At 35.0% G+C, this 14,438-nt stretch overlaps 1 protein-coding gene across 3 annotated transcripts in view; it reads left to right on the top strand.

The window, feature by feature from the left end:
- Positions 1 to 7,795: 7,795 nt before the first annotated feature.
- The window catches only part of LOC125683366 (E3 ubiquitin-protein ligase ZFP91-like), a 40,775-nt gene continuing 34,132 nt past the window's right edge, over positions 7,796 to 14,438 (top strand). For 2 of the 3 annotated variants that reach the window (XM_048924445.2, XM_056142163.1), the window contains exons 1-2: positions 7,827 to 7,917; positions 13,111 to 13,268. In XM_048924445.2, the coding sequence (XP_048780402.2) occupies positions 13,143 to 13,268 (126 nt within the window). In that variant the 5' untranslated portion in view covers positions 7,827 to 7,917; positions 13,111 to 13,142. Of the gene's footprint in view, positions 7,918 to 13,110; positions 13,269 to 14,438 lie in introns of all 3 variants that reach the window. The other variant, XM_048924444.2, reaches the window with a different exon arrangement.

Here is a 14,438-nt window from a genome sequence, read left to right as displayed (position 1 = left end):
TATCTCAGAATCTATCTATTTATCTATCTATGTTACACAATGTACGGATAGCGAAGAAGCTAACTAAATACTCTCACGGCACGGAACGATCACCTCGGCACTAACTTGGTACATGTACTGGCTCTGGGCATCTGCAGTGAATCCACACTTTTCAAAAGTTGTGTCCCTTGCCTGCCATCTTTTGGGAAAATACATTGAATTCTCGAAGTATATACGATTTTTTGATAAAAATATTTTTCATTTTTGATGTTAAACATTTGAAATATAACTCATTTAATGTTGACAGCCAAAACTTTGACCTTCTGAATGCAAGAAAGAAAGCAATATTTTAGCCTTAAATGTGTGTTATGTAAACAAAGACTCGAATCTTTTTATGTAAACAAACCAAACAAGTGAAATATTGATTTTGAAATATAATGCATCTTAATTTTGCATAGTCACAAAATTAAATTTTAACTTTTAGATGACACATTTCACCCCAAAAATGCTTGAAATATGAAAGATATAATACTTAGATCGATATCCATTTCTTTTGAAAATTTCGTAAACAATAGCACAACGCAATCTTTGTTTACAAAACAAATAATAAACTCTCTAAAATGAGCTTCTGTGATGATGTATAACCTTAATTTTCATGTGAAATCTTTCAAACACATTAGACAGTATATTTTGATCACTAAAAGTAAAAAACAAAATTTTGGGTACCTGGTAAAATCGTGAATCAGTCCCTTTAATCTTTGTAACGCACTTTATATCTTTGCCATTTGATATGCTTTTGATTTGGTTTTAACATATCTATTGTCTAGATGTTATTACACAAATAGTTCTTAAAACTGGGAACAACCTCTTCCATAAAAGGCGAAGATAACGAACAGTGATCAATCTGACAACTCCTATAAGCAATACAAAATACAGAGTTGGGCAAACACAGACCCCTGGATGTACCAGAAGTGGGACCAGTTGCCTAGGAGGAGTAAGCATTCCCTCTCGATCGGTCACACCCGCCGTGAGCCTTATATCTTGATCAGGTAAACGGAGTTATCTGTAGTCAAAATCAGTGTGTCAAGAACGACCTAACAATTGGCATGAAACACGTCAGACAGCATTTGACCCAATGATAGGCTGTATTGGCAAACTAGATCGTTATAATGACCATAGAATTTGCGAAATGCTGCATGATTTTAAACGAGACTGTTGGAACCCCCGCGCCAACAACTTGTTTGTCAGTAGCCTGCTTCGATTTAAAAACTGACCATACGCGGAACAAGCTCTTGCATATCGAATCAGTTGAGAGATGTACACACCATATGCAGGTGATAATGGAATATTGCTGCATAATATGGGAAATTGATGGAGAAGTTGAAATCATCCCGTTTGTCATAAAGCTGACAGGGGCGTAGCCAGGGTACTTTTTATGTGGACACCCGAATAGGCAGGGGGTTTGGGGCTGCTTTAAGGCCCCTAATGGCAAAGCCCCCGGAAGTTTGTAAATTTTAGACGATTTCGATGTGAATATATTCGACCCTCCTGCGAACGCATTTTTCGTACACTTTATAAAACTATAGGAGTGGATATAAACTGAATCCGGAGAGGACAAATATAATTGTCATAAATATTGCCCTTCACCATCTTTTGATATTTCTACCCCCCCCCCCTCTCTCTCTCTCTTGTTGTTGCAAAAATAATGTGGACGTTTGTGCGTACAACGTACACCTGGCTACGCACCTGGCTGAGTTGTTAGTTTGCCGTTAATATCTACTTTCAATGAAATATCTAAGTATGAAGCAGAAGTGGACGACTCTGTGGTGTCTTTTATTTCGAGTTCACTGGGATATATTGAATCGACATATGAATGAAAATTATTGTCGTTACTAGATAATACATCGTCGATATATCTAAATGTTGAATTGAAGGTCACAGCAAGAGATTTTTTTATTCTCACGTACAAGTTTAAAAAAAAATAAATTCTGCTTCATAAGAATATAAGAACAGGTCAGCAAACCAAGGAGCACAATTCGATCGTGCTCATGGCCCGGGGATTCCAACAGACTGTTGGAAGACCTGATCACCAATGACCACGAAGATATTGTCAACGAGGAACTCCAGCATATTTTTTATTTCATCTTCAGAGTATATATGCGTGGAATCAGAGTGGCGTTTAACAAAGCAATTTTTGGATGACTGATCACTAGATCTATAGGAATATTTGCGTTTTCCATTTTTGTCGAAGAAGCAACCTGTCTATGATGTTAAAAACTCTAGTCTTTAATTTATCGTGAGGAATGGTCGTGTAAAGAGTTGAAATGTCATACGTTTTAATGTTGTTGATTTGAGAAAAGTTTTGTGATTTCAAGTTTACTAAAAGTTCTTTAGAATTTTTGTGTGTCGCACAGTACGTTTGAAGTTTCTCCTTCACAGCTGTGAATATTTTCGTGAGGAGCAATTAAAGATAGGGGCTTCATAGAACATTTACTGGAGTGGACCCAGCAATGATAATGAATACAAAATATGTTCCATAAATTATGTACAATGGAATCAAAGGCCAATAAGATGATATGTTTAGAAAAAGCAGTTAAAATATATCAAGAGATATGCATGTACAAAAATATCGTTTATTCTAGTCTAGCTTTCCTCATACTCTCGTTCTCAAGACTTTGCTCGCGAAAGTACGGAATTTATCACTCGGATCTCATCGGCCAATTTCCAATCGGAACATCACTCGGCCTATTCCGGAATAGACCGAGTGATGTTCCGATTGAGTCGAGTCCATCTAGTATAGGCATTCTCTCATCAGAGGGCGCGTTACACAACTCTGGTACAATCGGAACTCCTCGAATGTCTCGCGCACTCGACATAGATCTCTGGCAATGCATCAAATTCACTCATGGATGCCATCGTATTACATCCGAGATCTATGTCGAGTGCGCGAGACAGTCGAGGAGTTCCGATTGGGTAGAGAATGCTAATATAGGGTACCGGAATCTGCCGAAGTTTGCCGATTGGGAATTTATGCGTTTACCAGTGAAACAGGGTTGGTTAATACTGATTCGATTGTCACAAGCAAAACACCAAACTCCTGACTTAGGTTCATCCATTTATTCATCGATGCAATTTGATGCTGATATATATACTTAAAATATATCTTTTCGACCCTATAACAAATAAAACATACATAAATATCATTTCATAATAATATACATTATTATATCATGCATAAATTATCAGTCACAATGAAATGATTTGATATTAAGAGTTTTATCCCTTAATCTAGATAATCTAAATATGCACATGTATGCTTACATCTCACAATATTTCATTATGAGTACTATGAAACTAATAAATGTCATAATATATATAATAGGCAATATATTCCATTACCTCTCTATGGGACAAAGCCCAGTTATGAGTGCATATACTAGCTAACTGATTTAATATCAACTGGATGTTCCAGCAATAAACCTGTCAATAAAAATACACAATCTTAGGACCATTATTTGTTTTATCAGTATAAAACCACTTATTCCAAATCCTTTGACATTAATATAAATTACAAGGTTTTACTTTTATTTGATAATTTAAACTTGCACCCTTCTTTCAAAGTGAAATTAATTATACAGACGTGTTGATAGAGAAGTTAATACTTACACTGTCCAGTCCGTATAAAGTCTAAAATACCATAAACATGTTTTGTCAGCAAACTAGAACTTTTTGTCAACTTGCTTCTTCAAAATCTCTGGTAAAAGTCCCTGAATAAAACTCAGTCACAAGAACCAATGAAAGTTCAATACAAGCCCTTTAAACTTGACCACATGACCACTAACTTTTATGGGGTGGATCTATAAGTTAAAACGTGAACATTCTGCATGGTAGTTTTTTTCTTATTAAGATAAAAACACACAACTACACCAGTCTCTACCCAGAGTTTCGTGCGCTTCGTGCGCGCGTTGTGTTATAACGCAAAGGTTATGCATTTATTTGTGAAAGATTATAAATTAAATTTTCGCTACGAAAGTGAGCTGAATGGGCTTTCACAGTTTAATATCTGGTAGTGGTTCTTAAATTGAGGTTCAAATGGTGCAAGAACTTGTACAAGACTGGGCTGATATTTATTTGAACAATACGAAATTAAATTTCAGAATTTGCTGCCAGTTGTACTTTAGGAGTACCAAATTCCGCCTCTTGCATGCTAAGTCAAAAACGAAAAAGACAATTTATATGACCCACCCCCGCTTTTACCAATGTGACGAACGACACAAAATGCCACAAAGATTTCTATATACTGAATATCTATAAGATGTTTGATTCTAATATGCTGCCAGGGAAAAATTGGTGCCTTGAAGGTAAAAAAAAAAAAAGTTAAAAAAAAAAGCAAAAAAAAAAAAAAAAAGCAGCAGATCAAAATCAAAGTTTGAAGATCCATATACTGTCAATAAAACAGAGGTGCACACAGGGCTGCGTTGATTATTAGGGGGTATTAAAAATATGAATGAATTCAAGAGATGAAACATTACATCATTTACAAAAGTTGAAAAATTAAAGAGATGAAACAATAGATTTGCAATAGTTTAGGAACGAAACTGGGATTTGTGAGAATGGGTGGGGGTGGGAGTCTAGTATACTTGATCTTTTAGGTACTAAATTCACAACCTGGGTATTCAGGTAGCTCAAACGTAGCGGTCTCGTTTAATTCTCGCTTCTGCGACCCGAGTTCAAACCCCGTGATCGGCAGTGGTTGTGAGTGAAAGGGTATGGTGCCACAGTGGTCCCCTCTTGGACACGTGAGTTTCCTCCGGGTACTCCGGTTTCTTCCCACACAATGTCACCCTCGCGCCAACATCCGTGCATCAAAGACACAGCCACTTGTTTTTGTAAATAAGTTATGACTAATAACAATTATTATTAGAATACAGAGGTCATAATAAATATAACTTATTCACAGAAACAAGTGCCTGTGATTAAAGGACCCCAATGGAAATAAACTTTTACGGGTATAAAATATGGATTAATCTGGGTATTTATGTATATTTGTATGTAACTACCAAACAATTTTTTTTTTATTTACCTCTACCCCAAAATACATCAAGTTCTAAAAATGTTAATATGGTAGCCTAAAAAGTAACTTGTAGTTTTAAGAATTTATGTACATTTTGATAGGCCTAAACGAAGATTAATATCTTTGTCCTTTGCATTAAATTATATGGAATGACTTTAATTAAAGGGACTGGTTCACGATTTTTGATAAAGATATTTTTCCTTTTTGATGTTAAAGGACACATCGCATGTTTTTAAACTTTTTAATTTTTTCAGCAAAATTAATTCATTTCATGCCTAAAACTACTTTACGTGTGTTTTAAATGAAACAGTTTGCGTAGTTTTCGAGTTTGAAAGCGATGAAATTCAAATCTTGCGATATGCATATTTTCTTCGATATTTTACGCGCCATTATGTGTGACGTCATATGCGACCTCGAGCGAGAAGATTTGAAAACAGTTGATAGCCATTTCATAAACAGATTAGATTTAATTGACAAACAAACAATTATCACAATAACAGCTTGTAAATAACACTGCATTAGGGTGTTTTGTGCCGTTTAAGGGTGTACTTGCTGTCAGTAGAGAGGATTTGGACTGTGTTTTTATCAATTTTCGAAGGAATGTATGAGGGACAAGACGTGAATATTTTTTGTCGGCACAACGACTTTGCCATAAAACCCCCCAGTAAAATTTGTCCCTGTACTTTTTCTAACAAGCACTAAATACGTAGATAAACTGCGAGAAAGTGGTTCTATCGAAGCTACGCACTGTAACATATAGGCCTACGGCATATGCTTTCCGTTCTGCTCTCGAATTCAATACACACTCGCACCAACTGACCTTCACCTTGTAACAACATAGGCAGAACTTTGCTAGCAGTGTCTACCAACTGGTAGTTTTAAAAAAGAAATTTAAAGATAATTGAACTTTCAATTATAAATAATAAAATATAATATTTCCCGACTTTGAATTGAATTATAATGCTTTCATTTTTTTTAAGGAACGCGTACATGTAGCCTACGTGTTTACAACAACAGCACGCCACACTCCCACTTCCTACGTAACAAAAATTAATGATTAGGCCTAATAAAATTGCTTTAATAAAATAATTTAAAAGTATTGTGATTTTCACAATAAGTTTGATCATTATTATTATTTTTTCTTTTTCGAAATGCACCCGTGACAGTAGGCCTAGTTGTCAATGATACATAATCGTATCATAATTTAGGCCTATCTAACTTCTCCAAAAATAAATTTAATAATAATTGCACTGTTTATTTTAGAAAAGCAACAACGCTAATTACAGTTGTTTACAGAAATGGCATTACCAAATTGTGTTTAGACAGGGATCCGATGTAAACATTATTTACTCGCAAATTTAAGCAGATTTCATACTCGCTTTTCTCGCTACATTTGGGTCGCTATTTGTATGCACTGGTGGCTAAAAGATATAAGACTCTGGAAATTTGTCAACATCGAAATACATGTTATCCATGGTAAATAAATTAGGCCCCTAAAACCCGAGTTTTAAAAATATCTAACACTACTGTTACAACAAGTTGATCGACGAAGGTCGCATATGACGTCACTGTACCACGTGACTACCTATCTAATTAACTAGGCTTTTTGAAATCGGGGCTTAGATTTAAGTCCGTATTGTGGCTAATTATCGGAATACTTCAGCGAACGAACTATTACAATTAATTTCTATAAGCATAAGGAAGACAAAATGCATATAATTCTGTATACTTTGAAAACACGAGATGTGTCCTTTAAACATTGAAAATATAACTCACTTAATGTTGACAGCCAAAATTTTGACCTTCTGAATGCAAGAATAAAAGCAATATTTTAACCTTAAATATGTGTTATGTAAACAAAGACTCGAGTCTTTTTATGTAAACAAACAAACACGTAAAATATTGATTCTGTAATATAAAGCATCTTAATTTTGCATAGTCACAAATTTTAACTTATAGATGACACAGTCTACCCCAAAAATGCTTGAAATGTGAAAGATATGATAAACTTAGATCCATATCCATTTCTTTTGAAAATTTCGTAAACAATAGCATACCCCAATCGTTGTTTACAAAACAAATCTTAAACTCTCTAAAATGAGCTTCTGTGATAATGTATAACCTTAATTTTTATGTGAAATCTTTCAAACACATTAGACAGTAGATTTTAATCATTAAAAGAGAAAAACAAAATTTTGGGGAAAATCGTGAATCAGTCCCTTTAATTCTGGATCATATTACGAATATAACTGGTTTGGGTCATCATTCCAAGTGAAGGGTTTCTGATCCGCTCCGACCCACGTAAATGTGAAGCGGGCCAGAAACCTTGACTTGGGAAGATAGGTTTGGGTCAGTTTACGCCTTTTTATAAAGCCACTCTGTACAATACCGTACAAGTATAATGCTTATTTTTTTTTTATCGGTGACTGAATCTCTTCACTTAAATATTTTTTAGTTATCTTTCATCCTTACATATTTAGACTTTCCATTCAGTAATATTTTTATTTCGTCCGAAAAAAACGGGGGGGGGGGGGTCGAACCCCTGGACCACCCCCTTTGGATCCATCCTTAAAAGTGATGACTGGAGAAAAGGTACATATTCTTATGTATATTTTTAAAGCGCAACAAGTACTCCTGAACGTCTAAGATATATTGTTAATACGTTGCGCATATCTGAAGTTCGCACGCAGACCTGGCCCAAAGAGAATCCTAATTTAATCGGGTTCGAAATACTTTTACATTAAAAGAACAAAGATGCGCAATATGTTATGCGCATTAAACATGACTGATTATCAGACTAAATTTTGAAGAATAGAAAAGGAAAGGGAAGATTGATTGGGTTTGCGGCATTTACAGATTTTATGGTTTGTATAGTTTGACATACGAAGGCTTTTTTTATAAATCAAATGCACTTAATAATTCTTAAATACTCGGCGGAGCATGCTGCATCCTCGATCCTTTGAGAAAGCATTTACGTCAGAAATGAGGAAGCCATATTGCATTACTGACCAGACGCGACGGATGCTCACAGCGTCTAAGGAGTATTCAAATTTTATATTCAGTCTTGTGCACTCAAAATCCAGAGGTTAGTGTGCTAATTAAGTATATTTGCAAGGAGATGCCTGGTTCCGTTTTCCCGATTAACGCGATTGTTAAGAGATTTAAATCACCAATGATCACGTGACCTACTGGAGTATGACCCAGCATTACATGCATCATAGCCTAACATTTTTTTCTTTCTAGTTGAGGTCACTAGATTTTTGTTACTTGCGTAGACATGAAAGGACAGTCTACTCTTCTCTCCTTATCTTGTACAAATATTTTGAAGCATAGAGATGAGACTGTTTGTTGATAGTTAATAAATGAATTCCGTAATTCCAGATCTTTCAGAAACTGGAAAGCTAAATGTGATTTCATTATCAGATTTGCATTGTAAATTATTGAAGTCCATAGTATATTTTCAGGATCTGTCTATGAATGATGATAATTTTACAATACTCACCTGAGGTACTAAAGTCTTGCACCAAGTGCAATAATCTTGAAATTGAAAATTAGATAATCCTATAAGTTTGGTTCCCGTCCCCAGTCTTCGACGTTAACCGGTGGCCCGATGCCCAAGGCCAGTAAAATCTTGATCGGGCTTCTAAAAATACTTAACCCAGGAGTCCGGAGGGCCTGTAAATGTTTTATTATATGTTTTGTATATATTACAAATATAGTGTGAGATTGACTCAGACTTTGTCATGACTTACAGGTAGCAATGAAATTTCGCATCGAAAAATGATCAACCATCCTGCCTTTTATGAAGTATAGGGAGGCACAGGCACTGGAAGTTAATGTAAATATATAATATGCGCATATATAAAAAATACATGCACATACTATATATTTACATTAACTTCCAATGTCCGTGTTGGGATTCCTGTGGGGTTTCGGGTTAGAATAGGTCCTCAGTACCCCTTTGCTTGTCGTAAGAGGCGACTAATACACGTATCAACACTTCGCTGTGAGTAAAGTCCCTTTGCGAGGTCAGCCAAAGGTCAATCGGTGAAAAACTAAGTTTTCCTTCTTTACCTTACCAAATGTACGATGTTATTACTTTGAATTTTAGCCAATTACCAAGTTTTCATACAAGTTAATGGGTTGCCCCAATCTGGGGCATTATTGTAGTTGACTGCAATTGATGGCAAAATAACAGATGTCAAAGCTACAGATAGGAAAATTACAAAGGCCAACGTAGGGAAATACGATTTTTATCCGGGAGATGGCGGACAAGGGACGTAACGTTCGCAAAGTGTTGATACGTGTATAGGGGCGGTCCTTCGGAGGAGACGGCAAAAACCGAGGTCCCGTGTCACAGCAGGTGTGGCAAGATAAAGATCCCTTCCTGCTCGATGGCCATAAGCACCGAGCATAGGCCTAAATTATGTAGCCCTTCACCGGCAGTGGTGACGTCTCCATATGAGTGAAATATTTTCAAGAGGGACGTAAAATAATATTCAACCTGTGTAGGGAGGAGGCTCGTCTGTGAAATTCCAAACCTCACATGCGTATTTCGCAATCATAACCATCAGATCCAAATAATTAAAAAAAAAAAAAACCAGTAGTAAAAGGAGAAAAAGAGATCGAAAAGTTAAGCCCCATTGGACCGAGGGTGGGCCTTTTCTGAGATTTAATTCAGGAGAAAACAATGTTTTGTACGTGGTGTATACAAAACACAGTAGAACATGAGCTTCTGATGTCAAAATAAAATAAGATATAATAATGTCAGTTGTTCTTTAACTATGGTCATCTGGATATGTATTTTCCTACAGTATGCTTGTACCTTGCAAATGACAAGTGGTCAAATTAGAAAAAACATTTTGGGCCATTAAAATATTGTTCGGGCTTGCAAAATTATTATACTGGGAGACCCGAAGGGCCTGTACTTCACAAAGTTTTTCGTGAAGACTGCGTCCCTGCCACTCATTGATCACTCCGAACGAGTGATCAATTAGTGGATCTTTTTTCTCTCGTTCAACACAGAACGGTTGGCAGAAGAAATGAAAAACAATGAATGGGTATTTTTTATTTCAATTTTGCCTAAATTTGGCAGGTGCTCCCATAAAACATATATATTAAAACAAGGTGGCTTTACGTGAGAGCTTCCTGACATAATGTAAATTCAAGTTTTTGTAAATAATGGCCTTTGGGGGTAGGGTGGGGCTGCAATAGGGGATCAAAGTTTTATATGGGATATATAGGATAAATCTTTAAAAATCTTTTTCTCAAGTATAACAGGGCCATGATTACTCATATTAATGCATTCCCAGGTAGTGCAGTGTCAAGTTTATTCAAATTATGGTCCTTTGGGGTTGGGTAAGAGAATAGTAGGGGATCAAAGTTTTACATGGAAAGATATAGGGAAAAATCTTTAAATATATTTCAGCAGGGTTATGAATACCAAGTTTGAAATTACCTCATGTCCGTAAGGCCGAGACTAGTAAAAATCATGTTGGATTGGTGAACTTTGTATGGCTCTAGTCCCTACGGAAATCCGGATATCAATCTTGAATAGGTTAAAATTTTGTCGAATTTGTCTGAGTCTCTTAGATGTTTGAAACTTTGGTTGATCAACTGCATAGGATCTAATTTTAATTAGATTGGGTTAAGTGTTTGCGTGACAGTCAGTGACATGTTGACATTCCAAACACAGGGACGTTTATAAAAGGGGTTTAAGTATATTACATGAGTAACTCTGAGCTTACTGTCCTGAAGATTGTGAAAGCAAAATAATGGTTGTAGGTGTCTAAACTGAATTGTTTGCAATTGAAGTGTTTAGTTTGATTAGATACCTATTGAATAAAATGAATTTTTGGATCATGTTAATTATATGATACATTGGGTGGACTAGAGAAGTGCTTTGCGGACTAGTGAACATCAACTCAAAAAAATTAATTTCAAACCAGTGATTTTTTTTTGTTTTTCAAACTACCACCCTCCTTTTGAATTGGGGAAAAATTAGCGACATTTTCCTCAAATTGGGAAAAATCATTCATAGTGAATTAAAATGGTAAAGATGCATAAAATAATCAAATAACATTTTTTTTTGTTTGAGGTTTATTTCAGATCTGATTTAAAATGATAAAATAAATCATTATTTAACATTAAATATGTATTGGAAGTCACACCTTGTATAGATATTGTTTACTTTTTCTAAGAAATACTTATTGTCTAATTTCATAAAGAAAATAATAAATTATTAATTCACCAGCATTTGTACCCATAATCTTGTAAATATTATATTAATAATCAAGTTTCCAGAATGTCTCTCCTGTTTGTATTTTTCGTATTTTAGTAAAACCCTATACTGTTGGCCACTTCCTGTTATTAGCCTGACCCTACATATAATGGCGGTCAAACTAAATTGTCAACAATATGGCTTAATGTGTATCTGGAAACTATATACTTCGCTGCATATCTGCTTATATGGATGCCTCTATTGTTTTACATATTCTTTACAAAACCTTTTGCATTTGCAGTGTGCGAAATTAACCATGGACCGATAGACAATGTCTATAGAAAATTGAATCGGCCTATAACGATTGAAATAGATATAGACCGACTTGTCTATAGGAATTCTGAGTAAAAATCTGGTTTCCTGCCGCTTATTAAACATTATATGAGAAGGAGGACCAGTTTATAGATATTACGCTGATGTTTCTGTTCACCCCTTAGCTGTAATAAATTGTTCCACAATGTAATAATTACAAATCATTCAAAGTTCCAGCAAGGCTAAATTTTGGTCTATAGGAATTTGTTGTGGTCTATATGAAATGAAATGTTGTAGTCTATAGGACTTTAAAGTTAGTTTCGCACACTGGGTTTGGAGAATAAAACTGAAGAAAAAATTTCCCTAGATTTGAAATTGGGAAAAACACACACACACATATATATATATATATATATATATATAGATATATATAATTGGGGGGGGGGGGGGAGCTAATTTTAGTGAAGGGAAACAGCCGAATATCGGTGGCATTTTGGCCCCCAAAAAATCAATGCAAACACTGAATACTCATAGTAATATTCAAACATCCTCAGGTAGTGCAGATTGAAGTTTGTTCAATTGACCCCAGGAGTAGGATGAGGCCACAATAGGGTATTAATGTTTTACATGGGGATATATATAATAAATGCTTTAAGATCTTCTCAAGAACAGCAGGACCTTGATTACTCATATTCATATGCAAGTGAGACTAGTAGGGGATCAAAGTTTTGTATGGGAATATATAGGGAAACCTTCAGTGTTTGAAATTAATCATAGACTGAGTCTATGACAATTGACACTGGTCTATGCCAATTGTAATTGAGGTAGACCAAATTGTATATGTCGATTTTCTAGATCTAAAGCAATAAAATTATCCCAAAGGATCCTACATGGTCTGTCGAAGTTTGATAAACGTTATGAGGAAAGGAGGATGTTGTTATGGAAATGGAAAGAAAATATTGGATTATCTTTTCTAAGTACATTAGAAGTAAATGAAAATGTTTGAAATTTGTCTTATTTTTTTCAATGTTGCAGTCTATGCCAATGCGATGAGGTTTATGTCATCTTGTTTTGGCTTTAACCCATGGTCTACACCAAGTTTTAAACCAATTTGGAACACTGAACCTCATTAAAAATCCTTGCTTAAGATGAGCTCGACCATGCTTAATCATACTGATATGCAGTGCAAATTTAAAGTTTGTTCATTTCAGGGGTAGGGTGGGGCCACAATAGGAGATCAAAGGCTGATGTGGGAATATATAGAGGGCTTTTAACAAATTCTTTTCAAGATTAGCAAGACCACACTAAATCATATCCAAATGGAAATGATCTAAGTTGTGTTGATGAAATTTTTAGGCCCCCTGTTAATTTATTGCATTCATTTCTTTCATAAATCATAAGTTGAGACTTGAGTTATCAATATGGAATATATGCGTAGATTATTCACAATATTATAATATTCTAGTATATTGCTTTACCACTTCATCCCATTCAACATTAAATTTGTTGTTCTTGTTGTTTTCAGATTTGATGAATTAGTCCCAAAAGAACAACAAAATGAATTACCAGAAAACATACATGAATCACATCCACTCCAGCTCACTGTTGTATCAGCTGTCGACAATGTGGAAGACCCAGACATTATGTGATGCTATTATTCGGACTGGTAGTGTCATCACAAAGGTGAGGGTGGTATCTTTGTCAGGAGTCAGATTAGATTAATGATAATGGTCATTGCAGTAATATTAGATTATGTCAGTGTGATATAAACAAAAATGAGATAGTGAACAGACTGCCACGATGGTTTAGAGGTGGATCATTCGCATGCGGAAGATCCCGGCCGCGACAGACCTATGTCATTAAAACAGGTAGTGACAGTTCTATCGCCAAACGCTCGGCATCAGATATGAATGTCACGAGTCCTCGTAGATGACCTTAAAAACGGATGTCTTGTGTCACAGTAGGTGTGGCACGCTAAAGAACCCTCACTGCTCAATGGCCATAAGCGCCCAGCATAGGCCTAAATATGAAACTTTTCACAGATATTGGTGACGTCAGTGCTCCCACTGGACCTGAATTCCCTTTCGCCACTTTTTCGCGGAGCGGCACGGCACAAATAATCACATGCTTTACAATTATTTCCATCATATTATATATTATTTTATTCATTACACTTATTTTAGCATTTTGAATCAGTTACATTACTTAATCATATCCAGCTACCATACCTAAACACTTCTTTCTGAAATAATAAGAAGTTGATTTGTTGGATAAATTCTATTTTTAATGATCAAAATCTATTGTCTAATGTGTTTAAAAGATTTCACATGAAAATTAATGTTTTAAATTATCACAGAAGCTCATTTTAGAGAGTTTATTATTTGTTTTGTAAACAAAGATTGCAGTATGTTATTGTTTACGAAATTTTCAAAAGAATTGGATATCAATCCAAGTTTATTATATCTTTCACATTTCAAGCATTCTTTGGGTAAAATGTGTGATCTAAAAGTTAAAATTTAAGAGTGCAAAGTTAAGATTCTTTATATTACAAAATCAACATTTCATTGGTTTGTTTGTATACATGTAAAAAGACTCGAGTCTTTGTTTACATAACACAGAATATTACTTTTATTCTTGCGTTCAGAAGATCAAAGTTTGGCTGTCAACATTAATTCAGTTATATTTTTAATGTTTAACATCAAAAATGAAAAATATTTTTTTCAAAAATCGTGAACCTGTCCCTTTAATTGGGAATATGCTCAGAAAGAAGATAATAAAAGAAAAAGTAATGTTGAAAATAAAAAGAAATGCGAATAAAAAGGAAAGTGTGATTTTCAGGCAGTGTGATAATCC

This window comes from Ostrea edulis, chromosome 6 (genome assembly GCF_947568905.1).
Source record: "Ostrea edulis chromosome 6, xbOstEdul1.1, whole genome shotgun sequence".
Lineage (NCBI taxonomy): Eukaryota > Metazoa > Mollusca > Bivalvia > Ostreida > Ostreidae > Ostrea > Ostrea edulis.
The sequence above is the reverse complement of the archived record's forward strand: the minus strand, read 5'-3'. Positions and strand labels throughout refer to the sequence as shown.